Raw genomic sequence first — 27,991 nt, 5'->3', positions numbered from 1 at the left:
TTGAGCCAGCAGCAGAGCTCATTAGAAGAGGCCCCCTGGACACTTCATTTTCAGCTCACTGGTGGCCAGAAAGAGTTAATACCTCTGGCTTCCCTGCCCCCTGGGCAGCCTCTGGGTGCCGAGGGAGGCAGCTCTGGGCTGTGAGGACCTCTCCCTGAGCTGCGGCCAGAGGAGCCGGGAAGCAGGTTAGTGAGGCTGCGAAGAGGACGGTGCAGGAGGAGCGCCAGGCAAGCTCTGCTCAGGGGCACCTCCTGCATCCTGCCAATGAGGATGGGCGTGCAGACCGTGCCCGGGAGCTGAGCCGCCGCCCGCTGGGTGTAGGCTGCTTCAGTATTTACTGGATGTGACAAGCAGAGAGAAGAGCTTTCAGCGGGGCCGCTCGCTGCCCGGCTCGAGTGGTGGGAGGTGTGTTGTGCATGCATGCGTGTGGATGTGTGTGTGTGTGCGCTCACGAGTGTGCCTGTGTGTTCATGCACACATGCCCTTCACCCGCAAGGACTGCTAAGAGAAAGATCTACTCTTTCCCCAGCGCTCCTTCCCTGCAGCCTCTCTGACCGTCCCGCTGGCAAAGCCCCGCAGGCCATGAGGACTGGTCAAAGACGGTGAGTATTGCTTTGGCTTTTCTCTTTCCTCTCCGGGGTGCCCGTGTGGGCTGATTGCATTATCCATATTTAATTAACCTGCCTCACCATGCATATTGATTGCTTTCTTCCCGCTGAGGCTCCTAGTGTCTCTTCCCCTCTTTATAAATCTTTGTTCTTTGCTTTTAACCTTGTTTTTTTTTTTTCCTTGAGTATCCTCTCTTTCCAATGTGTCCTATCCTGTCTGCCCCAGAGTCACCTGCAACTTGATGTCCACTTATTAGGGCCCATGTGTTATGGTGCCCTCATACCCTTGACCCCCCTGGTCTCTGGGTAACCCAAACTCTGTCCTGCGGAAGTCAAGCGCCAATTGGGCTAAGAGCCCCTAGGTGCTGGGAGAAAGGTGGGGTCAGAGTATCCTGCAGATTCGTATTGAATCAACTCCAAGACTGAGCTAATGGAGGAGGTGGTGGAGGGGCTGAGGGGCAGTGGTGGTCAGCGCTGGATTTGGAGGAGAGAGAGACAGGCATCTAAGCAGCTTCCGGAAGGCGGTGTGGACCGACAGTGGGATGGGAAGAGTGACAAGGCAGGGACAGGAGGCCAGGTGATCACCACCCTAGATGACCTTGCCTGCTGTGCGTGTGGGTGGCGGTCCCTGGTTCTGCTCAGCGCCCAGGTAATGAAGGCCCCTGGCATGGGCATCCCCTTCCCCTGGGGCTGTACCCCGCAAGCGAGAGAAAATGAGGCTAAGGGGCCCCAGATAATGGTTTCTAGAGCCCCTTGCAGCTGTAAAGGGCTCCGATTTTCTGACTTCTGGGCAAGCAGGTGTATGCACTGTTAGGACAAAGATTAAGGCAAGTTCCTTGCTTACACTGCGCACAGTCTTTGCTCAGTCTCCTGGAGATGAGCCTTTACACAAAGTCTAACTAATTTTTTTGCTGGTGGTAACAAAGCAATCTTTTAAATTTGATTAATTATAGTATTACTAGCAAAGGTATTTTAAAAAGTATTCGTGGAAGGTTCCAGGTAATATCGAAATAATTTACCCAGCGTACATCGCGTTGGGGCCTTATCTATCTAAATTAGCTTTCCTTTAAAATGGATTCTGTGTTTGGTGTCAGGGTTCCCCCAGGGGAACCCTTTGTGGATAGGCTGCACTCTTCACATGTGTCTTCCTATTGGTTCCTGTCTTTGGGAACAAAAGGTTGGAAGCCCTGAGAATGGGACCCTTAGGAGAGAAAGAGCTTATCAGGCAATCCGCCCTCCACCTCCAGACCCCCTTTCCCTGATGCCCTTCCCGCTGCAGGTCAGGAGCAGGCCGGCTCCCAGGCTGTGACAGGCGGGCCGGGCAGCCTCCACGTGGGCAGGGAGAGTGACTTGCATATTCATTTCTTCAGCCTGTGCCTGTGATCCCCGCCAAGGCGCGAGCCTCAGTGGTGACAGTGCCTGACAGGCCTCCCTTGGAGTTTTTCCAGCCTTCCTCCCGCTCACGCCCTCCTGAGGCTCTGCACTCCCACCTCTGGGACAGGTTCCCTTGGCGGGAGGTGGGAAGCAGACCAGCAGCCAATCAGACGATTCTGGAGCAAGTGCTGACCCCTCCTCCACCCCCCCTCCAGGGCTGGCTGGTCACTTGGGCCCCCCTCCAGGAAGATGCAGAGAACGGTCATTTTTGGTTTCCCACACCCATGCCCACCTCCCGGGGGCCTGTGTCCCGCTTTCCTGTCGATGGCCAGTGCTCGGGGGAAGCAGGAACTCCTGACCCACAGGCAGCAGCGCAAACCCACCCAGCAGCTGGTCCTGGCCCATCCCTGGTTGGTCACCCTCGCCCGGGACAAGAAGATGTTCGTGGGGATGGGGGGTGTGTGGGGAGATACTCCGTTGGCAGAGAGCCATCTGCGAGGACTTGTAGTGCCGTCAGAGGGGAGAGGGAGGCCCCCTCTTACGGCAGATTCTTTGATTTTAGGTGAGAGGACGTGAAGGGGTAGATCCCTGTGCCCCGCAGTCTCATCCCCCGCCCTGACGTCCCTGCACACCAGCCAGCGGGTTAACCATAAGCAGGAGCCTGTATGGCGGCTTTGCTGATGCCACGCAGGTAACGGGCGCCACCCTGTCTTCTCGCCCCTGCCCCTTTCCTCCTTCTCCACCTTCCCGTCTCTCCTGCTGTTTGAGCCTGTCCCACGCCTTCTAATCCTATGGGTCCGGCCCCCAGGCCTCCCGGGTAGACTGCGCTGAACTCCCCTGGGTGCTTCCTGCAAAGTTGGGGCCTTGCAAACAGAGCCTTCGTTGGCACCAAGCCCTCCCATCCACTGGCGGGACTTACGGGGTGGGGCTGTGCATGAGCTTGTGCTGAACCACATAGAGGTCTCTGTGAGTTACTGGGACAGAGAAGAAAGATGAAGGCAAGCCCAGTTTCGGTTTTTTTTTTTTTTTCTCAAAGTAATCTTAACCTTTGACTTACTCCTGCTGTTATTTCAGACCTAACTGAAAAGTTAAGTCTCAGCTAGACAAGATGGAAAATTAGAACTATTTTGCCCCAAAGAATAGTTTGCAAACTATTTGAGAGACTCATCGTTGTCTTGGTAACAAGTAGCACCCTTTGCACTGGCCCCTGCCAAACCTTGTTAGATGGCGTGCGTGGATTTGCTATGTTTTGAAATCCTCTTAATTGCTCTTTGGGGGCATCGACCTGACTGTTCAATGATTGATGTTTCTAAGGCACCGAGGAATGAGCCGACTCACTGAGAGGGTTCTGTGGGTTCTGGCCCGTGCTGCAGCCTGAGCAGGACCTGCACTTGAGTTCATGGAATGTGATGACTCAAGGGTCCCTAATCAGCTGCCCGCAAGGCCCGCTGCTGGGGCACCCTATGATTTGTCAGACGGCGTGGACATAAGATGCTCATTGTTGAGGGAGAGAGAACGGCCATAGCCACTGTTTTGAAAAGCCAGGAAATTGATGCCTTCACGATATGCCTGGCTGAGATGAGAGAGGGGAGCCCAGGACGTCCAGGCCTGCTTTCCTGCAGGAGAGGGAATATTTCTGGGAACTTGGGGATTCCGGCCTTAAAAGTCTCCCCGGAGATGGGCCGTGGAATACAAGTGCTGTCCATCCCCACCAGACCATACCATCCCTGTAGACGTTTGCTGGATAAAGTTTCTGTGAACAATTACCACGGTCAGGGATGAAAACCCATTTGAAGTGAAAGAAAAGAGATGGGATTGGGTGACCTCTGACATCTCTGCACGGGACCAGGATTTGTGAAAACGAGGAAGGGAAAGCCAGGTTGGAAGACTTCCTTCCAACAAGGAGAATGACATCTTCTAAGACTATTTCTATGGCCCTTTGTTACCAGTGTGCACATGGCAGCCCCCTTTTATAAGTCACTCTTACGTCCTGATTATCCCCAATCCCCCCCTCTTACCTTTGCCCTCCATCCCAACAGTTGCCATGGTTAAAGGTCAGGGGTCAGTAAACTTATTCTATCGAGAGCCAGGGAGTAAATATTTTTTATTTCATGGGCCATACGATCTGCGTTGCAACCACCCAACTCTGCCCTTGGGCTTGAAAGCAGCTTTAGACAATATATAAACAAGCGGGGGTGCTGTGTTCCAATAAAACTTTATTTACACTAACAGGCATCTTGCAGGACTGTGGTTTTCCAGTCTTTGGTTTAAGGTAAAAGCAGGGTGGTAGTGAAAGTCAGGAAAAGACATTAGCATAATTTCTCATTGGATCTGCCCCAAATAGTGCCTGGTCCTTAGGAGAATAAACAATATGAGAAATTTAAGGAAGCATGTTAAAATTTGAAATATGTTGATTGAGTTAAGCCAAAATATGAGCGAGAGCTTAGTTGAGTAAGTGAAAAAGCTGACCAAGGGCAGCCTGGCTCTTAATGGCTGGTTGTGCCCATTGCTCTTCTGCCCCCCGCAGTTATCAGTCCTCACTGGCCTGTAGCCATTCTTGTATGTCCCCAGGTTTGTGGGATGGGGGTGAAGAACCGGGGGCAGACTTGACCTGCCTGTAAGCCCCACACTTTGTCTGTGCTCTGAGATTCTCTGACATGCGCCCCTGTATCGTGCACGCGTCCCTCTGCTCCCCGTGTCGTGGGTACCACCGGGGCTCTGCGATCGGGGCTGACGGCTGCTTCTGCTGCCACTTTGCCCTCCTAGTGGGAGGGCAAAATGTGGATTGTTGTTTTGTCATCCCTGTATTTTCTTTCCCCACAGAGAATCGTAATTTAGAAATTCTTCCAAGCTAACGACCTTCATTGACTTACCATCAACTTGCATGTCAGCTTTAAAAAGCATGACGCCTCTAGGGGCAGGGAACCTATTACTATTCTGGTAGTCAAGACAGGGAGCGAGTGGCTCCCCCATCCTCTAGGTGTTTCTCCTCCTGTTCAGGAAATCTTCAGGGGCCGCCTGGGGAAGGACGGGAGGGGGCAGCGCTGGCTCCTGCCACAGCAGCCCAGGGGCCTCTGATGGGCTGACAGTCACCAGCACGACGGTCCGTGTTCTTCCGCCCTTGTGCTTGTTGCAGGAACAAAGGGATGAGGACTCGACTGGGATGCCTGTCTCACAAGTCAGACTCGTGCAGTGATTTCACAGCTATTCTCCCCGACAAGCCCAACCGTGCTCTAAAGTGAGTAATGCGGCCACGCAGCGCTCCCGGGGTGCCCACCGTGGGGTGCCCACCGAGGGACTATGGAACCTCTTCCTCTCTGGCAGATGGCTGAACAGAGGAGCTGAGTAACAATAAATTCCTTCCTATTGGCAGCTTATTTTATACCTCTGGACATGAGTGGAAGAGCGTTATTTTCCTTTTCCGAGTGCATGGCTTAATGATTTCGGAATAGGATCCTCCTTTTTCTCCTAAGAAAACCACGTCATGCGCCAGTCTCATACAGCTGCAGTGAACGATCCTTCTTCGTTCTACTTAGTTGTCAATCTGAGCTTCTCAGTTTGGAAACACATACTCAAATCTACTCGAAAAATCTGCTTAGGTTCAGATAGTATGGATTCAGTGCCTACACTGTGCAGGCACTGTGTTAAATGACGTCGCAGATGGCACCTCGTTCCCCGCCACGCCCCCCTCCCAGGGAGTTGTGATGGGGGTCATTATTCCCATTACAGAGGCGAGGAAACTGAGATGACAGTGAGAGGTAGAGTTGGGAGCTCCGCCTGACTCTTCTGACTCCAAATCTAGTTTCCATTGTCATCTTGACATTTAAATTAATGAATTAGCTAATTAACTAATTTAATAGAGGTCTAGTTGGTTTACAGTGACATCTTCAAATGATGCCCTTTCTTAGCTTTGCTTTTGAGACTGAAAACCAACACACTGAATTTACAGAATTCCAATCCTGAGATTTTTTTTTTCCATCAATTACTTAAGAACGTGTACATGTACAGAGACAGAATTGCAGGAATCCAGGTACGGTCTTTCATTTGCCCTCCGTGGTTTTGATTTGTTTTCCTGAGCAAATCTCAGTGGTGGCTGAAGGAGAAGAGGTCATTTCAGAAATAGTCAAGACAGATGTTGCTTCTTTCCTAGGAGACTGTCCACAGAAGAAGCTACACGGTGGGCCGATTCCTTTGACGTGCTTCTCTCCCATAAGTGTGAGTAGAATTCCAGTTTCATCTTGTCTCGGCAAAATCATCCGTTGTGCAAAAGATGCACCGAGTACCCGTCATGGTCCAGGGACTGTGCCCAGCGTCCCAGACAGCTCCCGTCTCTGCCCTCACAGAACCTCCCGTCCGGGGGGCGGATAGATAAGAAAACATAATTTAAACGCAGTGGGAAGAGAGCCCTTATTTCCTGTTTTCTGGGTTGAAAGTGTGGTCCCTTCATGTTCTCAGCAACTTTAGCAAGAAGAATCGGGCTTAGGGAGTTGGAGTGATGGGCTCGATGGAAAAGAGAGTCTAGACTCCCTCCAGACCTTGTTTTATAAAATTAAATGCCTTCCCCAAGTCACTGGAGAGCCTGTGCGTGTTGCTACTGGTTTGAGTTGGCCGAGTTTTGAGTTTTCTCGTCGCTCTTTATTTTGGGGTTGGACTCCCCCAGCCGTATCACACCCCTCAGCTTCTGACTGGGTGCAGGGCTTATTAGCACGCTCCTGCCTCCACTTTCCCCTCTCCTCGTCTCGTACGCCTTTCGTTTGGGAGGGAGAGAGGAGGGGTGAGGAACGGAGAAGGGCCTTGTGAAGAGAAGGGACGGCTTCACATGGACATTCAGTGCCCCCCGTCAATTCATCTTGTCGGTGATAGGAGTCCTGATTGATCTGGGAGCAGAAGGGCTGCTTTTAGTTTGGGACATTGTCGCCACTTAATTGGCGGACATAATTTTGTCCAATGAAGTGAAGGGCACCGGCTGGCACTCACACTTGTGTTCTTGATTTTGACCCAGCTCGGGTACCAGCAGGTTCATGGCCCTGATGGAGCCCCCCAGTCTTCAGAAAACGTCTTTAGAAGTAATTTTGCTTTCATCTGCATGAGCAGTTCTCTCTGACTATGCCCCCGATCCTAATGCTGATTGCCAAGTGCGTTTGAGTAGACTTTGAAATGAAATGCAGCATTCAAGAACAAGCACATGTTGCAGCAAGTAATTTTGTGAGACAAATAGTCATTTTAGTGTTCCGTGGATCACTCTTAGGAAGGAAAATAAAGCAGGCGAGATACAGTGTATCTAACACATGGCTGCACCCTCAAGCAGCAAGCCTCTGCGATGACTTTGCCAAGGTAACGGCGTGTGTACAACCCTTAGGCTTTGACGGTAATGCTTGTTTTTTTGTGAGGTGATTCTGGCTTATTTTCTGGAGTCATGTTTGGCTAAACAAGTGTCACTATCAATGTACGCCTTCTTTTCTGGCTGGATTTGATTCAAGGTCATCTCAAAGTTTGGTTTCTATTTCGGCCTCTGACTGACTCAGTTTAAGTCCCTGAGGCTGTTTCCTCGTTCTGAAATGAAGGTGGAAGCACCTGTGTGCCACCTGTCACCCGGGAATGACACTCCTCATGAGAGGACACCTTAGATGATTTGGGGTTCTCTATGCGAAGGGGTTTTGTGAGAATTTGGTGGAATGCTTTTAGACGATGCTTTTATACCGCAAATGAAAAGTAAATGTGCCTTGAGAATAAGGTTGCAAATTTTGCTGCCAGTTATTAATATGAGGTCTTTATTAGCAGAGTTTATGGTGGTAAAGTTAGTGGATGGAGGCTTGGACGTGTTTGGATTGCTGCGGGGGCAAGACCGGGAGATTTAAGAGGCTTAATTGCATTTGATTCAGTGACTTTAAGAGCTAAAGACACTAGGTTCTGCTTCTGTCAGGGATGCTTTGGGTTTCCAGGAGTGCAATAACAATTTTCTGAGACAGGGATTCCCACTAAGGGGTTACAAGCTGACACCAAATTGCTTCTTTGTTAAAAAAAAATAAAAAACAAAAAACTCACTACAGAAATAGGCTGTTTGAACTTTGAAGTTCTGTGATCCTTCTTGGAGTCTGATATTCTGTTTTTATTTCTGTTTTGTACAGAAATAAAAAGCCAACAGTGTGAATGTCTTTGAAAAGCAAGAGGTTTTTATTCAAGGGCCTCTGGCAGAATTTCAAGGTTTTAGACCTTGAACACTTTCTCCCTGGGAAGCTGTCGAGGGGTCAGAGCCGAGCTCACCTCGAAGGGTGTTGACAACTTTCTAAAAGTCTAATTAATTTGGGTTAGTATTGTGACTCAATTTGGGCTGATTTAGCTTTTCCAAAGGGATTATGTGTGTGCTGGTCCCTTAGGAGGGACAGTAGTTGATCAGAGGTGTGCAGGGCTTTCAAGTAAGACAACTTATTGTCCTCAAAAGCAAAGAAAGGAGAATCGCTGAATCACTGGGCCCCAGAAGAGCGTGCGTTAGTCTCGAACCCACTTCCTGCTAATTCTCCACACCTAGGCAGCTGTCTTCCCTGAGTTTCCTATTTCAGAAAATTCAGAGAATTATTTTTGTTCCCATTCTCAGTCTGCAGAGCATCCCTGCCATCCTGCTCTGCCTGAGTGTTTAGGGCACTCATTCACTCTAAAAAGAGTGTACTTAGTGTTCATGACGTACAGCATCTGTGCTAAGCAGCTGATAAGAGACAGGCGCCAAGATGCGCAGGGCAGCCCTTCCCTGGTCAAGGATGCAGCCTTCTGAGAAAACAGACACGCATACAAATAACGCAGGAAACAAGGCAGCATGCTGACTGAGATCTGGGGCCTCAAGATTTCAAATAGAATGCTGACACTCAGCGCTCCTCTGAAATTCCACCTTGTCAGTGTTAGAAGTCCTCACCGATCCGGAGCAGAAGGGATGCTTTTGGTTTAGAGCACAGTTTCATTTAATCTGGGAACATACTTCTGCACAATTAAGAACACTGCTTGGTAGTCAGACCTCTCGGTTTTGACCCATCTCTGCTGTTGAATAGCTGGGCAGTCTTGACGGAATCCTTCAGTCTCTTGGAAAAATCTGTTTTCTCATCTCTGCAGTGAAGGGTCTGGACCCAAGGGGGCCGGATCTAGTTCTGCCCTGTTGTTCCAGGATGCTGTCTGTAGCAACCACCGAGGAGCCTCAAGAACTAGTCCCCTACGGCAGGGGGTTTGAGTCAGCACTGCCTGCAGGGTTATGTAAAACTGCTTTAGAGCTGACGTGGTTTGCACAGCCCGATGAGGGGCTAAGGCACCTGTGTTATGAAGCCTTCCCCTCTCCTTGGCAGGGTCCCCTGTGCGAGGAGCATCTCTCGGGTTCAAATCTCAGGGGGGAAAAGCCACGTGGCCATTTTTTAAACTTTAGAATAAAAAAATCTGGGAGGCAGATATTTGGAGCCGTTTATTTCCAATTACCTTTGCTTACAAGAAGCGCAGTACAGAGCTGGCGAAGCACCTGCGGAGGGCTGGGAGAGAACCACTGGCTAAGTGCTCTGTTTTGTTTTGTTTGTTTGTTAACGAACAAATGAAAAATGAAATTGCAATTGCTGATGGCTTCATTAGACAGGGGAGGATTTCTAACGTGCGTTAATTTGGTGTCTTTTTCCTGTTCATCCAGTGACAATTAGACTTGGTGTCTGTACTTTGTATACACAATCTGCCCCCGAAGCTGTGTGTGTGCGTGTGTGTGCGCGCGCACGCCCCTGCAGTTCACATCCAGGAGAATGAAGGCTCCCAGCTTGTGGGAAATCTTCTCTGACAGGTTGCTGGGGAGTACAGAATTGTCTGTCTTCTGCTTTGATTCCTCATGAGGTCCAGGCATATGCTTGTTATTTGTCCAGCTTTTAGTGGGACATTCAGTCCTTAATTCTGAATCAATCCTCTCTCCCTCCCTCCATCTCTCCCTCCTTCCTTTGTTTTTTTTTTTCCCCTGACATAAAAGTTGGATTCATAACAGTTTTAAAGTGAAGGTGTAGACAGAATTCCTTCCCCCTTCTCACTTCCTGCAGCCTGCTCCCCACCTGGATGACAGAGCCTCACCTTGGGCAGCCAGAGGTCCCTGGCCATGTTTCATTGTTCGCAGAGCGTGGAGGGTCCACTCTGACCTGCCCCACCAGGCCCAGGAAGGCTGGGTTTGTGTGTGGAACAGCACCCCGGAAAGCTCTTTTACATCTGCAGACTTGGTATTCATCTCTGAGCGAAGGAGACCAATAAAGAAGCTTTTCGTTTTTAAAACTAATTACCCCTTTGGGATAATGATTGAGATATAGAAAAACAGAATGACCTGACCTGGTCACACAGCAACCCAGCAGAAAACCCCAAACAAACAAACACTACATTATCAGCTCATGAAACCCCTTACTTGCCCATCTAAATGGTCTTGAGCTCTAGGATGTGCAGTTTAATAATCAGATTTCCACTTGTCACACAGCCCTTCCTTCCCACATGCCTCTCCAAGGCCAGAGGTTCTGGAACCGTGTTACTGAAAATGGAAGCCGAGGCAGGCGGCACCTCAGCTGCAGGGAGCTTGTGAGAAATGAAATTTCTCAGGTCCCATTTCATACCTGCTGGGTCAGACTCTCTGGGGGTGGGGACCAGCAATCTGCTTTCTCTCAAGCCCCCCAGTAGTGTTTATTAAGCCCACGGAACCTTGAGAAACACTGCTCTGAGGCACAAGTAAGGTGAACTATGAGCCTGGAGCACCTCGGTGGGGCAGGCGGTCTGTGCTCTTCAAGAAACACACTTAGGACTGTGCTAAAGTTCTCACACGTCCTCAGGCAATGTGTCCCTTTCACGGGGCGTTGTCTGTGCCTCGCAGACCCCACGTGTGGAGGGCGTTAACAGGAAATAAACAAACATGGCAGGTGTGCTCTCTGGATAAAGTGAGGATGAGGGTTGGAAAGAGATATCTGGGGGTGGGGGGTATAGCTCAGTGGTAGAGTGCATGCTTAGCATGCACAAAGTCCTGGGTTCAATTCCCAGTGCCTCCATTAAATAAGTAAGTAAGTAAATAAATAAATACCTAATTACCTCCCTCTCCCCGCAAAGGATATTAAAAAAGAGATATGCAAACCAGAGATGGGTGGAAGAGAAACCTCTCTCCCTCCTTGCCGTCCTCTCTACAGCGCCATCCTTATTTGCACCCAGGAATGTGCATTTAGCCTTTTAGAGAAGGAGGTGCCTGGATGATATCAGGTAACCGTTAAAAGCTGCTGACAAAGGTTTGAATGAAAGCAATTGGACACCCGTTCTGTTGCCCACCGGCTGTGAACTTGGGTAAATTGTGTCACCTCTACAAACCTCACTTCCCTCATCTGTAGAAGGGGAATGGTGAGACTTAGCTCGCAGAGTTGTGGTGAGAATGAAATGTGATTACAGGTGTGAAATGCGAGGTGTGATGACTTATACACGGGGTGGGGGGCTCCATAAAAGGTCTTATTATTGCTGTTATAACGCAACATTAAATTCATTGAGGACACATGCGTTTCATGACCTCCATGTGCTAGTGTCAGCATCAGAGCCGAGATTCCACGGGCAGCCCGAGGTTGAACACTGTGGCTAGGATGGGGGTCATGTTAGCACCAGCCAGGAGCCTGATTCAAATTCAAACCCCTTTGCCACAGGCGGTTTTGGCATCCCTTCCTCATATCATCCCAATTTCCCTTCAGTGCACGTGAGAGAATTTGTCCGTGGAGGCAGTTTTTAAAGCCTGGTCGGTGAATCTGGTTATGTTCCCTCTTTGAGACTCCATGCAGTACTGTTACATCAAACCAACTGGACAAACCTTCCTAAATGCTTACTTTTTAAAGTCTTTCAGCCTGTGGACGGGTGTACGTGGGGTCTTGCCATACTTCTCTTGCTTTAAGGGCATCTAAACTTACACACTATTGTGAGCGCTAAACTTCTGCACTCTTGGCGGCACATCTCCTCTGTCACCCTTTAATTAAGAAAAAAAACCCTTTGCCAATTTCCTACCATAGTTGCAGGTACAGACTCTACCATCTTTTTTTTTTTCTGTTGCTTGACTCAGCTTCTCCTTGACAAAATAGGAGGGAACATTGGAAAAGGAGTTGTAAGACCCAGGTTCTCCTTCCTCTTCCGTGTCCACGTCCTGGAGACAAGAAACCGTGAAACCTCAGGGCTTCACTGTTTCCTGTGTCCAGTGTAGGGCTTGCTCGCAGGCTCTCCCGTGTCCTTTCTGACTCAAGGATTCCAGCAGCCGAATCCTGCTACTATCACAATCTATCCTCTCGCTATACACGCACTAACAAGGTGGAGATCACTGAAGAAAATTACGTTAATCATAGGACTGAAGTATAATTAGCATACTAATTGCTTGCCAATAAATGTCAGTGACTGGAAATAGTTTGTTCTCTAAACAATCTTCCTACTTAAATCTTCTTAGCCCCAGTTATTTGCTTAAAAACCTTCATTTTTGTAGATAATATGAAAGAAAGGCTTTGATCCTGGTCCTATTCTCATCACAAATTTCAAATTATGAGGTTGGTTCTGAGTCAGAGAGGTTTTTATTTCACCATTAGCATATGTGTCCTGGATTTTATAAATGTAATTTCCTCTCCTCTTTCCTGTCTGACCTTGGACCCATTCACCAGCTTATTTTTTTCCCCAGTTGATCAGGGATGCAAGTGGACTCTGGTCTTTGGGACTACACTTTAGCAAATAGAAAGGCAAAAAAAAAAAATCAGTCTTGTGATCTTGTATTTTTCCAAGCCTGGGAGCTGAGCTAGGCTCAAGTCCACGCACAATGCCGGCTAAATCAGGGCTCCTGGACCTTGAACTGTTACCTAAGCCACCCTCCCTGCTGCACTGGCTGCACGGCTCATTCATAGTGACCCAGTTTCTTTTCTTATGTAAGCACCCTGCATCAAAGAACCAGCGGGAGGAAGCCGGCAGCAGGCAGCGTGTGCGGCCACGGGTGTGTTCTTGGAGACTCTGTGAGTGCTCGAGAGGATGCCAGGATTCTGTCCCGTGTTCCAGGAATTCTGGACACAAGCCTTTCCTTTCCTGTGACCAGATAGACACTAATCTCAAAAATGTCTGATGTCCTTAAAGTCTTGACTTCTTAGAAGATCGTACAAAGAAGACCAAAGTGAAATAAAAATGAAATTTAAAAAAAAGGCCGATCCTCCTGTTTCTCTCTCACTTTCCTGATCTGTTTCTCACCCATTACCTAAGTCACCAGCATCGTTTTTTGGTATGAGGCATGCTGCGCTCTGACGATTCCTTAGGCCAGTGCAGCACAGGAACGATGGTCACCAACACATGTGGAGCAGTCGCTGTCTCGGGGTAGACTCTGCATGCTGTTTACATGTATGAGCTCACATCATCCCCACGGCCCCAGGGGGCAGGTGCTGTTAGGATCTACATTGCACAGAGGAGAGAACTGAGGCACAGAGAGGTTAAGCGTCTTGTTCAAGGTCACACTTAGCTAGTGTGTGTCAGAGCCAGGATGCAATCCCAGGCAGAGCAGCTTTAAGGATCAGAGAGAAGTCACTCTTTCCAGCTGCCTGGAGTCTTTGGGGGTGGTGGACGGGGGACTCTAGTTCTCGGGGTATTGGGGAGGGAACATGGAGGGTGGGGGTGGGGGGATGGGTGCTTGGGGTTGTGGGGAGGGGTTCCCAGGCTGGGGAATCGTGGCTGACAAAGCAGGTCACTCTGAGAGATGCCAGGAGATGCCGATGAGCCTTTCGGAGATGCTCTGGCATCCTACGTTTGAACCAACTGCAGTTTACGGACAAGCAGAAGGGAAGGAGAGGGTCCGGGTGGAGAGAAGGAGAAAGATGGAAGGAGGAGCAAAAAGGGACAGAGGACAGAAGGAAAGGGAGGAGGGCAGGGGAAGATGCTGAGGAGTCAGGGAAAGGACCAGACAAAAGGCTCGCTGGGAGGAGGTGGGAGGTGACAGAGGAGGGAGGGAAGGAGGTAGATGGGAAGATGAAATGCCACTGGCTCTAGTCGCATACAGCTCCTTTGCTAGGTCGCAGGGGCAGGAAAGGTGGGCCAGGTGGGAGACAAGCAGTCCGAGCACAGAAGCCGGCTGTGGCCATCTGCTCTGGAGAAGGGGAGGGGCTCCTGCAGCCACGGTGGGGGCGTCTTCCACCCCCATCTCACTTCCAATGTTCCGGGGTGAAGTTTCTCTTTGCACAGACACCCTCCACCCTGCCTTGCTCAGAGCCAGCCCTAGGAACATGAAAGGATGGGGAGAGGCCGGGGCTGAGAGGGGAGGGCGAGTGGAGGAGGAAGGCTGTGATCTCGGAGGTCTGTGCGGGGCTCTGTGAGCTTTCCAGGGCATTTTTGCCGCAATGTTGCTTCTCAGGTCCAGACCCTCCCAGGCCTGTCTCTCCTTCTTCCCCATCTCAAGCTCTTCCCTCAAACTCCTGCCAGATTTCAAGTGCTTTGGCCCCCCTCCCCTCTGAAGCCTGCCCTGGAAATGCAGGCAAATACATCTTGGGTCAAGGCTGCCCGAAAGAGGATACTTCTTTAAAAGGTCACTCAGCTGTACTCTGTTACTGTGTGCCCCAGTCACAGTGGGCAAATGTACCTGCTGCTCCGTAAGGCACCCTGCATCCCGGGAGGGACCCTTAAGGCAGGTGTCAGCGCCACGGGAAAGAAGAGAGTTTAGACAGATTCCAGGTTGCAGGTGGTATCTGGTGGCCTCTGTTGTCACCACAGAGGAGGTGATGGCAGGTGTGGTCCCAGGGGAGACTCTCCAGCTCTGTGAGCCAAATTGGCCCTGCTGTGGTATACTTTCAGCATACTGTCTGATTTGGGGTTACTGTCCATCCGTCCTTTGGAGGGGGTGATAATGTGGGGCCCGCCAATGGTCACCGGAGGAGAGGCAGGCCAGGTGGGCTCTGAAGTCACGCAGGTGTAAATCCACCTTCCCATCCTTACTGGCCAAGTGTCCACGGACATTTCACTTAAACGCTCCAAAGTGAGAAGACTTGGGCTCTGAGATGCTCAGGTGTTTTTCCAAGGACACACTGGATTCAGAACCAGGCTGTCTGACTCCAGCCCCTCTGCCTTGATAGCGGGGTTGGTGTAAGGATTACTTACCCCAGAACGTGGCCTGGGGTAAGTCCTTGATGTTGGCGACGATGAGGATGAGGAGGATGGAAAACCGTTAGCTGAGAGCTGAGTGTGATGCAGGGACGTGGAAGTTGCGATGAGGGCCAAGAGCGCTCCCCCTGCTGGGAGGGTCCGTGGGATCCGCCACCCTCACTTTACAGACGCGGGTGCTGAGACTTGGCGAAGTTGAATGTGCTAATTATGGGCCCAACTCGGATCAGAACTGGTGCTTCTGGCTGAGACAGTGGTCCTGCCGCCCCAGGCGGGATGGGCAGGGTCGGCAGGCTGCCTCAGCGGTGCGGCCAGACAGTCGCAATCTGAGTATCAGGTCACCACACATTTTCCTCCAAATCCCCACCCCTACGGAGTCAGTGTGAGCTGCCTTCCGTGTCATTCAGTTGGCTTCTGCCGGCCAAGCCCGTTCTCCTACTCCTCCGCCTCCCGCAGTGACTTTTTCATTTTCTCCCCACCTCCTCCATTGCCATCATTCCTGGAAATGTCGTCATCTCCGTGGTGTTGCTCGAGGCCTCCTTGTCTTGCGCTGCGGTGGCACAGCCTCCCCAACCCTTCAGCCGTCACTGGCGCGGGCATCCCCTGGGCCCCATCGTGGTGCAGGGCTGCGGACTGGATGCCCATCTCACGTAGGAGTGCTGGCTCTGCAGTTCGGCGTCCTTGCACCTGCTAACCGTGTGACCTTCACCAAGTTATTTAAGTTCTCTAAGCTTCATTTTCCTCTACTGTGAAATGGTAAAAACTGCAGAATCTACGCTATAGATTTGCTCTGAGGAGCAAATGCCATTTGTTCACGAAACATTTGATGTGGTGCCAGACTCAAAACTTCTTTGCCGTGGCTATTTAAAAAGTTCCCCCCTAACGTCAGCTTTTTTTTTTTAACCTCCTGCTTAGCATCTTCCTCTTTTTTTTTTTTTAATGTCCCAACTACTTGGTTCCTGCCTTTCTCCAGGTCCCGTTTGCCAGCCTGGAACTGGTGGTCCTGTCTGTGAATGACGGGCACGCCCCCAAACTCAACGCCCTTGCTCGCTGCCTGGTGCCTCGTAACCCTCCCCAGGAACTGAAATCTAGGTCTTCGCAGTTGTTTGCCTGTTTCCTCCCAGGTTCCTATTCATTTTTTCCAAAGTAGCTCTTTCCACTCTCAGGTGTCCTTGCTGCAGCACACACTGCGCTTGTAATTATTTCGTTGTTTTAAATAATTGCTTGATGTCTGTTACACTGGGCTGGCTTGCGAGTTCTGTGAGGTGATGCCTTTGTCTGGTTTGTTTCCACTGTAGCTCCAAAACCTAGCAGGTGGAGGCAGGCCCTGCAGGGACTTCACCCCAAATGAATAAAGAAGATCCAGGCTGCTCACCTTGACGCGGCTCAGATATGTCCCTCCCTGACCATTTCTCTCCATCTTCACCCGCCCCGCTCTCTCTTTCTCTACTTTTGACGTTAAGGAAGTCAAGTTCTTCCCCTTCTCCGTGATCCCTCTCCTTCTCTAGAATTTGCCCTTTGCCAGGTTCCATTCTTTTGCCCCTTTCATTGCTCCCTTCCCTCGCTCTTTTCCTTCTGCCTGCAAACACAGGCAGACACGCCTGGGACACACCTGGGAACTGCAGAGGGGGTCACTCGTACGCTCAGTCGGACGACCTGAACCTCTCAACTTCTGCCTTATCTGTTAAATAGATGCTATGTCATTAAATGCTTTTAAATCTTAAAACACACACACACACACATCTAGAAAGACCTTGCTCTGGTGTCATATGGACGGGAGGGAAACCTGGCTCTTCTTCCCAGTGTGTCACTGGGAAATTGACCTGACTTCTGTAAGTTTTAGTTGCCGCCAGTGGAAAACGAGAGGGTGTCACGCATGCTACCTGTGGAGCAGTGCTGCTGTGGGAATAAATGGAGCTGGCGTCTGTAAAATCACCAGCGAAAAGCATGGCACGTAGCAAACAAAGAAAACGCCCCTCCCCAAATGCTAAGCAAATTAAAAAAAACAAAGCCCTTCAGTCCCTAGTTCCCGCTGCGTTCTCCAGCTAACGCCATCTAGGAGCACCTTCCCTCCCCTGCACCCACATGCAGCCTTTCCCTCCTTCTCTCCGTCATAACCGCGGTTTTCAGGTTTATATCTTCTACCTTCCTAGAGGCAACATTTGTTCAGCTAAGCTCTTTCTTTCTGTTAACTTTAAATCCTCCTGCTCAACAAGTTTTTTCTGACCAGATTGATATTTAAACATACGATCTTACCAAAAACCCACAACACACACACACACACACACACCCCACATGTGCTCTCTCCTGACTTTCTGCCTCCTCCCAGCTGTGCTGTCTGATCTCTCTACTCCCCCATAGACACCCGAACCCATTGTTTTAACTTCCTCCCCTCTCACTCCTCACCGGTTCTCACCACAGGGTGGCTAGGGCCCTCCTCACACCACCAAAACTGTTCCTGCCAGCGGTCGCTGAATCGGGTCACTGAGTCTAATGACCGCCAGCCACCCCTCGGACCCCCTCCGGCTTGACCTCTGGGTAGCCCTGGGCACACCGGCCACTTCCTCCATGAAATGTCCACGTCCCTGGCCTCTGGTGGTGCCGTGGCATCCTTCTCTCTCTGGCTGTTGGTGTATGTCCATCCTATAAGTGGGCTCAATAATTTTTAGCATTATTATCATTATATTATTAAACCCTGGTCTTACCAAACCATTTCTGCTTACTTAAATCACCTTTCTTAATTATAAGCCTTCGCTTGTGTGGTTCCTCCTTCCTGCCACTCTCTCCTCCTACTTCCCCTTCCTCCTTTCACTGAGCTTCCTTCTCCTCAACTTCATAGCTCAGCCTGGAAGCTTCTTCCTCCTGCACGGTTTCCCTCTCCTCCTCAGGACTGGCTCCGGTGCCCTTCCTGGGGACTTTCACAGCACCCTCCGCCTTCCCCATCATCTCGCCCCTCCTGGGGACTTTCACAGCATCCTCCGCCTTCTCCATCATCTCCCGTATCATCTCTACCGTAATTACCATAATTTATGCTATCTTGGCTCAAATTACTCTTGTACCACGAGTTCTGTGAGAATCTCATTGTGCCCATTTTTTGTGCACAGGCACCTAGCGGAATGCCTGGGTCACATAACTGGTGAAAGAATGAATAAATGAATGGAGATGGCATTACTGCTCTGCCGGATGGGTATTTAGCAGATCTTATGTTTTTCAATGCTGCATATTGTTACTTGTGTGAGCTCAGTCAAGCCACTTCTCTAAGCCTCAGTTTCCTCATCTGAAAAACGGGAAGCAGTCAAGCAGCGTTCCTGAGAGCCCTTTGCAGGTGATACCTCTTTTCATCCACACAGAGACCCAGGAAAGCCGAGACCTGACGCAAGGAGAGCGTGTCTGTCCCTGGGGCAGCGTGAGGCCAATTCCCTTAGCAGGACGACCTTCACCAATGCCACTGAGGAGGGCAGAGAGGTCGTTTTCTCTGCCTATAACTAGATTCAGCATGCTCACAAGCACGCATTTTTGTTCGATGAAAAGCAAAACAAAATCTAACACAAATGACAAACTTAAACTCTCCCACTCAAGGAATTCAGTTTTTTTTTCTAAAAAGTAACAACGATAATAAGAAGGACATGAAAGAACTAATTATCGTTTTGATTTCTTGAGTATGTGTAAGCACATCTGACTGTCCTTTATGACTGGATTCCCGCTTTCTGTTGATTCTTATTCCGTAGATGGCTTTATTCCTTTGATAACTATGTAAGTTTAAAAAGCTAAAAGATCTAATCTGTCCTTAGAAACAATAATTGGTACATATATGTAAACTAACAAAAGTACCGTATATGTGTATTTCCATGCAATGTCATGTGTATAGGAGTCAAATTGCAACACTTCTACTTAATAAAACTGAAAAAGGAGAAAAAAAATGTAGAAATAAATAAATAAATGGGAAAAAAAGAAAGCAAAACAAAATTTAACACAAACGACAAACGTAAACTTTCCGATTCAAAGAATTTAGTTTTTTCTGGTTTTAAAACAACAGGCTCCCCTGAGTGACTCTTTCAAGTCACTCCACCTTTGCTCCTTTAGATAAACGCAGTGTTTTAGGGGCCCCCCCGACCTTTTCCTTCCCACACCCTGACCGCAGCGCTCCCCATGTCTGCCGAGAGTGTCCCTGGCTCTCGTCACATGTGGGCTGGTCCCTGCTCTGAGGCCGCTATGCTGCCGCAGCACCCCCTTGGCTCTCCCGGCACTGGGTATCCTCAGAGGCTTCCGCGGTGGCAGGTGGCTTCCCTCCCTCCTCTGCCTGTCACTCCTGCCGCGGCGGCCACCCCCTGGCAGGCGTGCCAGCGCTCAGACCCTGCTCGTTCTGGATCCCGCGGAAACATCTGGATCTTCTCTGTGAGAACCCGGAGGAGACATGGTGCAGTGGAAGGAGCATCCGTAAAGGATTTTGCAGACAGGGATAGACTTTGCACAGTACTTGGTACATGAGGAGTTTTTTTTTTTTTTTTTTAATTATTGAATTGAATGATTCTCAGACCATCTCTCTGCCTAATCATTGCCACGCCACCGTTTCATGCTCACTTTGGTTCTCAATTTTTCTCAGATTTCTGCTCCCTCCTCTCAGGGTTTGGAACCCAGTGTCAAGTGGAGGGTGCACGGGGCCCTGAGAGGACCCCTCATGTGCATCCAAACGATGCTACCCTCCCCATCCTCCTCCCCTGCCTGGCACGAGAACAATTTTGTTTCCATCCTGCCTGGCAGGAAACAACCTTGCCTCACACTCTGCTTTCTCCAGACTGCTTGTCTTACAATCAAGGTGCCCGTGATGGTCATGGTTTATGTTCATTGTCCCGGTGTGATTAACAGAAGGCGCCCCCTTCACTCAGAAATGTCCTGGCTGGGCTGATAAATTTCATGACCACCTCTATTTTTGTTAAAACCCTTTATTTAAGCTCAGGCCTCCAAACTTAGATGTCTTTGTGATTTAAAGTTTAGCTTTAGGAAGTTCCACCAAAACCCTTTTCTCTCTCAAGTTCCTGACTCCTACAGTTAGAAGTCTTGGCTTTTATGGCTAGCGTTCTAGTGTGCACATTAAAACATCTATTTTGAAAGACAAACAATGACTATTTAATTAGGAGAAATAAAAACGTTTCAGAAAATTAAAAACAAATATTTGAATATGTCACCCCCACGGCGCCACCAGTTCACAGAATGATGCCGAACAGAGCACGGTCCTGGTGCGTGTGAATGGACCTCAGATGCTCAGGGGATCCCATCACCCAGAATTAAGAACTTTTAACATATAGTCCTTCCAGTCAATTTTGGAAGAGGAATAAGACATCATAGCCAGAGTTATTTGTAACCAGTGCAGCCCTTTATTTTAGTCTGTATCTGCCCTTCCCCCGAGGACAGTTGGTAGGAAACTAAAGCTCTCATTTGACTTGGGGAGTGTGCGTTAAGGGTTAAGACAATTTGTAAAAATTATTTTAAAATAAAAACGCCAGCTGAATGCCTAGGTTATCAATGAATGTCATTTCGCTTTCCAAATCTGTGTGGTAACCCTGCTCATCTTACTCCAATTGGAAGCTCTGTTTGGCAATATGCGAGACATTGTTTAAGAAAAATGAAAGGATATATTAATTGTTAAATCATTTGGTAGAAAAGTTATAATTAATCTTAATTAAAGCATATACTTTGATAGGCAGGATATTTATTTATTTATTTATTTATTTTGGTGGAGGAGGTAATTAGGTTTATTTATTTATTTCAGTGGAGGTACTGGGGATTGAACCCAGGACCTCGTGCATGCTTAGCTACTACTGATCTATACCCTCCCCCAGACAGGCAAGATCTTTTGAAAATAAAGGATCCATGGAATAAATCATTAAAATACAGGGCCCCCAAAGTTTCTTTTTAAAGGGGAACCAGTCCGTGTAATAGGATGACATTACAGACTGTATTCCAGTGGGGTGTTTACTTCGACATTTTTCTGCTAATAGTGAGGGACTTGCCCTGAGGCATTTGCCTCCCCCGCCAGTTTGTCTTGTGACAGATTGTTTTTTCAGGTTGGCTGACTTGGATTGGGGCGGGGAGTGGATTACATATATTACTTTGGCCTAATTAGAAATGCAAGCTCACCAAGGGACCCAGGGGACAGCCAAGTCTGTATTAGGGGACAGGTCGTGACCACTGAGGGCTGAATAGAAGTGACCGGACCTTCCCATAGTCATTGCTGTGCTGGCTTCCTAAACATTTCCCCGTAATATCCCCCGATCCTCGAATGAGAAGCATGGCTTGTCTCTGAGGGGACCTGGGCGTGTAAGAGAATGCAGGCTTCAAAGGATGTGCAGGAGCAGCAGTGGGGGGTGGGCAGTCGGGGCCGCTGTCGCATCATGACTGCCTCTCGTTCTTTCTTCTGCAGTTCTTGAGCTGAACCTTTTCCTATTATTTCTCATCCTTTCCACTTCCCTCCGCATCCACAGATGGGGTGGCTGCATTCCGTGCCTTCCTGAAGACGGAGTTCAGCGAGGAGAACCTGGAGTTCTGGCTGGCCTGTGAGGAGTTCAAGAAGACCAGGTCGACCGCAAAGCTAGTCTCCAAGGCGCACAGGATCTTTGAGGAGTTCGTGGATGTGCAGGCTCCGAGGGAGGTGTGTTGAGTCTTGTCACTCGTCTCTCCTGGGCTCGTGTCAGTCCCCTCTGGGGGTTTGTGCCACATTTGATGGGGACTTTCTTCTGAACCTCACTGCTCTGTTGACTCTTGATACAAAGGGATCGCTTTTAAGGTGCAGAGCCCAGGGGTTCCAGAAAAAGGAGCTCCGTTAGCTGCCTTTCAGGTAAACAGGGGCCAGCAGGAACTGTCTCTGTAGGGACTCTGCAGACTAGATGCCACTGAACCCACGTTAGTGTCCCTAGTGGAAGGCGGCGTGGCTTGATGGGACGAGCATGTGCTTTGGAATCCTGTTCCCACATCAGCTCACCGCTTACTCGCTGTGTGACCTTGGTCAAGTCACCTAGTCTCTCTGAATCACATTTGGGTACATAATGTAAAAGGGTATAATATTACCTAGCTTTTAAGACTACTCTGAGTATTAGGGATAAAGTACCAGTTCACTGTTTGTCACTGCTTGTTAATGACTAATTACAGTCATTCATAGGGTTTTATGATAATTTATTATAATTACTTATAATAATAATATGAATTTCTACGTACTGTTATTCTGAGTTTTCTGAGTTACAAAACAGTTTTACCTGGGAGGGTCTTATAGGAGAAAAATAGTTGCTGTCTCCGAGTTAAGATGCATTTTGTACCTAGAACTCTTCAACTGGGTTTTGACTTGGGACACAGGAGGTCTTCAGCTAGTGGCCAGATTGCTGCAGGCTCCTTATAAAGCTGATTGGAGCAGAAACGTACGTTCTAAACGTAGTCTTTCTCCCCAGGGCACTGGTTTCCTTCGTAGTTAAGAAAGGACGAAAGGGCAGGCTCGTGTTAGGGAATCCACATCAGTGCTTGCCTCTGGTTTAACTCTTTGCCTGACACCGTGCAGATCCCTGGACTAGGAGTTAAGTAATTTGAGGGTTTGCTCTACTGACTTTCCACATTGCATTAGACCAGCTTTTTGGTATCTTTTGAGTTCAGTATCCTCATCTATAAACTGGGACAAAGAATATCTGGTCTTCAGACCTCACAGGATTCTTCCCGGGGTCAAAAGGGATGAACTTCATGAAAGCAGTTTGAAAAGCATGAATACGTATTTAAGATGCTGTCATTAATTATCATATAGGACTATCTTCCAGGTACCCTGGGCCTTGCGGGCCTGTGACCATGCTCTCTGTTTGTGTCTCCAGGTAAACATAGACTTCCAGACCCGAGAAGCCACGAGGAAGAACATGCAGGAGCCATCCCTGACGTGCTTCGACCAGGCCCAGGGGAAAGTGCACAGTCTCATGGAGAAGGACTCGTACCCCCGGTTCCTGAGGTCCAAAATGTACTTGGATTTGCTGTCCCAAAACCAGAGGAGGCTCAGTTAGACCTCAGACGGGGACTCTTGGAGATCGCCGGCTTTCCCTCCCCTTGCTGCCAAGACCATAGTCTAATGTGAAATGTCATAGGTGTTCAAAAGCAGAGGCACTTAGGTTGGGAGGCTGGGAGTGAGTCGGGGATGAAGGGCCCTTCCGAAGTATGATGCAGCCACCGGAACTCGGACTTTATTCCATTACCCACGTTTGTGTTTCGGTTAGTGGTAGCACCTTGTCGCTGTCACCCTTCTCTGGGTCGGCCACACGCCCGCCATAATGCCTTGGATCATGTCCACTGAGAAGGCAGAGCTGCTGTGCTGGGCTAATGTGTAAATAATGCAAATGCAGTTTCCACCAGCCCCGCCCCCTCCTCCGTTAGGATTCCCGACTCTCTAACTTGTCCCACACCCCAGTGAGGAAAAGCTAGAAGACTCTGTCTCACATCTGTGATTTGCTGTCACCATGTCATGGCCAGTCCCAGGTGCTGGGACCTCACAGTTTAGGAGAGAGGTCTCTGGGGCATCCAGGGTTTCTCGCACTGTCACTGACAGGTGGCCTCTGAGAGGAGGGGCGGACTCCATGGAGTCGGCTGTTTTTTCCATTTCCGCAGGACCAGTGTGAAAAGCTGCGATCACTGCCCATCTCAGCCTAGGAAACTCACAAGACTCCCCTACCCTTGCAATTCCAGAAAGGGCCTCGGGAGCTGTCCTTCCTGACGTCTGATGTGGAGCTGCTACTAAGAAAGCTTGCAGATCTTCCTCAATCCTGCCAAGAAGTGTTCCGGAAGCGGAATAAGCATGGAGTGCAGCACTGGTAGACCTCCGTGCAGTGGGGCACATAGAACCCTCTGTTGCTTAATGTGTTCCTTGCTGTCGCCTCCCTGCGCATCCCACATCACGGATCCCTTAGAATGACAGACAGCGTGGTAAAGGGAGGTGAACTCCCGTAACCAGAGGAGCATGGACAGCTCCACGGTGCCTCCCACTTCCCCTGACTCTCCCCCTCGCCCCCCATGCAGGCCATGCAATCATGATGGGGAGAGTGGGAACTTAGGCCATCACTCCTTTCCAGCTTGCTTCCGGGGAGCGTGCGTTCTCAGAAAGGTCCCGCTCGTGAGGGCCACCTTGGCTTTTCGGCGGCTTCCTTCCTGACCTCTGACTTTCGGAGATTGAACATGGAACAGGAGGTGAGGCTAAGACCAATGTGAACATCTGGTTGTGGAGACCTTCGGAAAATGGCTTCGTGCTACCCTGGGGATGCTCTTGGAAAAACATCAGGAAACTCTTCCTTGGAGGATGAGCCAGACAGGAAACCTACTCCAGCTGCCCAGGGAGAAGCTGACTTTGGCCCAAGACTGCAGAGCCAAGGAGACGAGTCCTCAGCAGAGAGACCCGAATGTGGAGGAGGAGCCTAGAAGAGTGGCCTGCATCGCGGAGGGCGTGCTGTTGGGGCCACTCACAGCCATTGGGTTTGGATCCACGGCAGAGCTACAACACTTCCAGCTGGACTGAGTGAAACAGCACGCGATTAGGTGTGAGCTCTGGCATGCAGGTGGTTGAGAACCGGGCTGGAGCGTTCTCCTCTCGCTGCCTTTTTAGATGTGCAGGTGTTCCTGTGTTTGCATACTTGTCCAGTAACTTCACGAATCTCTTCCTTCCTTGGCTACAGCTAGACAAGGCCCAGAAGGCTCTTGAGTCCCCCTGGCTGTTAGGGTCCACTGCCCTGCCGTGCAGCTGTGAGTGTGAACATCTGTGTGAGCACACGGGCCTCCCGGGGACAGCTGGGAATTCCCCGTTCACGAACTCTGAGGCCGCACGTGGGTGTTCCTAGTTAGATCAGGTAGTGTTCCCCTGCCCCCACTGGTGGAAAACCATCCTTAGCTTAAGCTGCCAGAATTAATTTAATGATCAAAATCTCAAACAGGGTATTTTAAACGTTGTTTACATATGAAATGTGCATCTGCTGCCAACTGTACTGTCGGATATGAGGTGCAGATAAATTGGAAGAGCACAGAGTTATGGAAACAGGAAACGTGCTAAGAGGGGCCTTTTCGCCACTTCCACTGTTCCCAGGAGGAAAGTCTGAACAAGAGCGCTGGGCGGTGGCCTCATGTGGGGCCAAGAGCTCTTGCCAGCTCTTGGTGGGATGCAGGCTGCTGATGGTGGGGTCATGGCGCCTGGTGATGCCTTCCCACGATGGGGAGGTGAGAAGGACCAAGCCTGGGTATTCCAAAACTTGCCGCTAAGTGAGTGTGTTGTGGGTGTGCGTTCGTGCGTAGAGAAACGTGATAGCTATGTGTATGGTACTCCTGTGGAGAGTGAGTGTGTGCGTGTGTGTGTGTGTGTGAGAGAGACAGTTATGAGCACTAGACTCATACACCACAGAGATGATCTTCCCATGGGCTGAGCTTTCCTCACACCCTTTATGACCTGCTTCCCACAAGAGGCACGGAGCGCTCTGCTCTGATGCTGCATTCAGGCACTTTGGTCATGCCCACCCAGATTTTGGTCTGTGATGAAACAAGGAGAAATGTTTACAACATCTAGAGCAATATCCAAGCATACCTCATCCCTGACCATCTGCATCTCCCAGTCCCACTGCGCCCCAGCCCCTCGCCCCCCAGACCTCCTCTGCCGCGCTAGGTGGGCGCCCACGGGTGCCGCTTCCTCTGTTTCACGTCTTCCTTTGCTCCTCACGCCGGGCCTGTGCTGCGGACTGCCTCCTGGGCTCGAGGCTCGCTCTGTGCCTGGGACCTTTGAAAGCCCAAGGCACGCCAGGGCAGCAGGCTGGATGGAGCTGTGGCTTTCAGGACTGCTCTCCATCGCTGAGTGGCCTTGTGGCCCCGCTTGAGTGTTAACCTTCTTGGGGGCTGGTGTGAGATTTCCTGTTGCCCTTGGCGAACCAAACAGAACAGTCAACGACAACCATTCACGGCCCTGGGCAGCTCTGGGGTGAGGAAGGATCCCTGAGCGACGTGTATCATTAAACTTGAAGGTGTGCAGGGGTCACCCGGCAAGCCTGTGACAAGTGCTAATTCCCAGGTTTCCACACCTAGAGATGCCGATCCAAGCAATCTGGGGAAGGGCCCAGAAATCTGCATTTTTAATAAATTACCAGGTGCGTGGTGGCTTGTGGACCCTACTTTGAAAAAAAGATGGTCCAAGACAGTGGTCTAAGAGAGACGCGTTCACCTTGGTGGTTCACCTGGGGAATTAAAAAACCCCAGGTGTCCAGATCCCGCCCCAGAACAACTTGGGCATGGAACCCGAGGCATCAGCCCCACAGGTGATTCCACTGTGCAGACGAGGCTGGGCGGCTGGGCCTGAGGCGTGAGGAGGAGCCCAGCCGAGGGCGAGGCCCAGCCGTGAGGCGGGAGGGCCGGCGTGCGCCCGGGCGCCGGCAAGCACGGTAACCGGGAACCGGCCGGCCCTGAACTGGACTCTTAGGGTGGCTGCTCTACGCCTTCTCCGTCTGCCTTGCTCATCCGGGAGGAACTTGCTTCTGCCCCAGCTCCGTGCGGTGTCAGGCAGCAGGCGGGCCAGCGCCGGGGGCCCGAGGGGCCCTTGGGGTTTTCCGTGCCTCCCAAGTCACAGTGCAGCCTCCCAGCTCACCTGCCAGGCTGCTTCCCTGTCCGTCTGTTCTCTTGCACTCCTGTGCCTGGTTGTTTCGTGTCAGGCTGTGTCTCTGTCCCCAAGGCCCTGCGACATGGTGGTTGGACTCAGGGAACGGGTGAAGAGGGTGAGGTTGTAACAACAGCGGTAACACAACAAGTCCCAGATTTCTCAGTAGAGGGTGTCAGACCCTCGGATTGTCAAGCTCTTTGAGGCTTTCTTTTCCAAGGCCACCACGGGGTTTGGGTTCCTGCCCTACACCCTCACCGTTCCCTCTCTGGTCTCAGGCCAGACGGGCAGCTGTAAAGTTCCTAGCTGACCTCACTCTCCGGTGCTCCCCCCAGAACCTGCTGCTCTGGATGAAGCAAAGCTGCGAAACGGCTTTCTGCCCAGGCTGCCGGCCCAGCCTCTGGGCACAGGTCCCGGGCGCCTGTCCTCGGCCGGGCTGGGTGTCCAGGTTCTCCAGGCCCTGGACCGTGAGGGAAAGGCATGGACTCGTGCTGAGAGCTGGGGGGAGGCTGGGAATGGGGAAGACTGAAGAGGAAGGAGCAAGGGGGAAAGAGTGAAGCCGCTCACGTGGCACCTGCTTCTCCATAAACCAGAAGGGAAAGGTGAGGTGTGGCATGTTCAGAGGCAGGACAGTCTCCCATCCACAAGGGCACCCAGAGCTCCCCTGACCCCGTCGGTGCCCACTTCCGAGCAAGGCAGAGGAATCATGACTGCACCCGAGGCTATCCTTCAGTCTGCCACATGCCAGTCCTCTCTGAGTCTGCATCCTCCATTTTAGAAGCAAAAGAGATGGCCAGGTCATCGCCTGGTGTGGAGAGCCTGGGCTACGGGGCGTGGGACCGTGAAGGAAGGAGCCGAGAGCAGAGATGTCTTCCTGTCCCCCGTGACCTCTCAGGATTCACGAGATGCTGTGGACCAGGATGAGAGACGGCAGGATGGGCCGCTGGGTTCCCAGGTGCGGGATCTGGGTCCTCTCCGTGAACTGTTCCCTTCTTGATTCTTCCCCCCTCCTGCCCCTCTTCTCCCTCCCCTCTGCCTGGTACAGAAAGGCGGCTGGGCTGGGGTGCGCCCCAGGCAGGACAGCACGAGCTGAGTCACGCGGCTCGCACGACAGATTGTAGCAGCTCATCTGCCATAGAAACCGCTTGGCTCACGGAGTCCTCATTGAGTTGTTTCATTAGCGTGCAAAGTGCCATCATGTCATTCACCTCTACTATAAACACGGCTGTGAGAACACAATAAACAGAACCTGAAC

At 50.6% G+C, this 27,991-nt stretch overlaps 1 protein-coding gene across 2 annotated transcripts; it reads left to right on the top strand.

Moving 5' to 3' along the window:
• Positions 1–74: 74 nt before the first annotated feature.
• Positions 75–27,991, top strand: RGS8 (regulator of G protein signaling 8). Of its 2 annotated transcripts, none has more exons than XM_031435637.2 (7): positions 75–185; positions 530–602; positions 2,545–2,673; positions 5,119–5,220; positions 6,133–6,197; positions 21,581–21,747; positions 22,946–27,991. In XM_031435637.2, the coding sequence occupies exons 3-7, from the start codon at positions 2,648–2,650 to the stop codon at positions 23,126–23,128; spliced, it is 543 nt and encodes a 180-aa protein (XP_031291497.1). In that variant the 5' UTR covers positions 75–185; positions 530–602; positions 2,545–2,647; the 3' UTR covers positions 23,129–27,991. The 2 variants fall into 2 exon arrangements, with proteins under 2 accessions (XP_031291497.1, XP_064334132.1); XM_064478062.1 differs by lacking the exon at positions 75–185 and adding an exon at positions 206–405.

This window comes from Camelus dromedarius, chromosome 23 (assembly GCF_036321535.1).
Source record: "Camelus dromedarius isolate mCamDro1 chromosome 23, mCamDro1.pat, whole genome shotgun sequence".
In the NCBI taxonomy this organism is placed as follows: Eukaryota; Metazoa; Chordata; class Mammalia; order Artiodactyla; family Camelidae; genus Camelus; species Camelus dromedarius.
This window is presented reverse-complemented; position numbering and strand designations above follow the sequence as displayed.

Coding starts and splice junctions, on each gene's coding strand:
- RGS8 (XM_031435637.2), top strand. CDS start 2,648: ATGGCGGCTTTGCTGATGCCACGCAG. Junction 5,221..6,132: donor AAGCCCAACCGTGCTCTAAA/GTGAGTAATGCG, acceptor CTTCTTTCCTAG/GAGACTGTCCACAGAAGAAG. Junction 6,198..21,580: donor CGTGCTTCTCTCCCATAAGT/GTGAGTAGAATT, acceptor CCGCATCCACAG/ATGGGGTGGCTGCATTCCGT.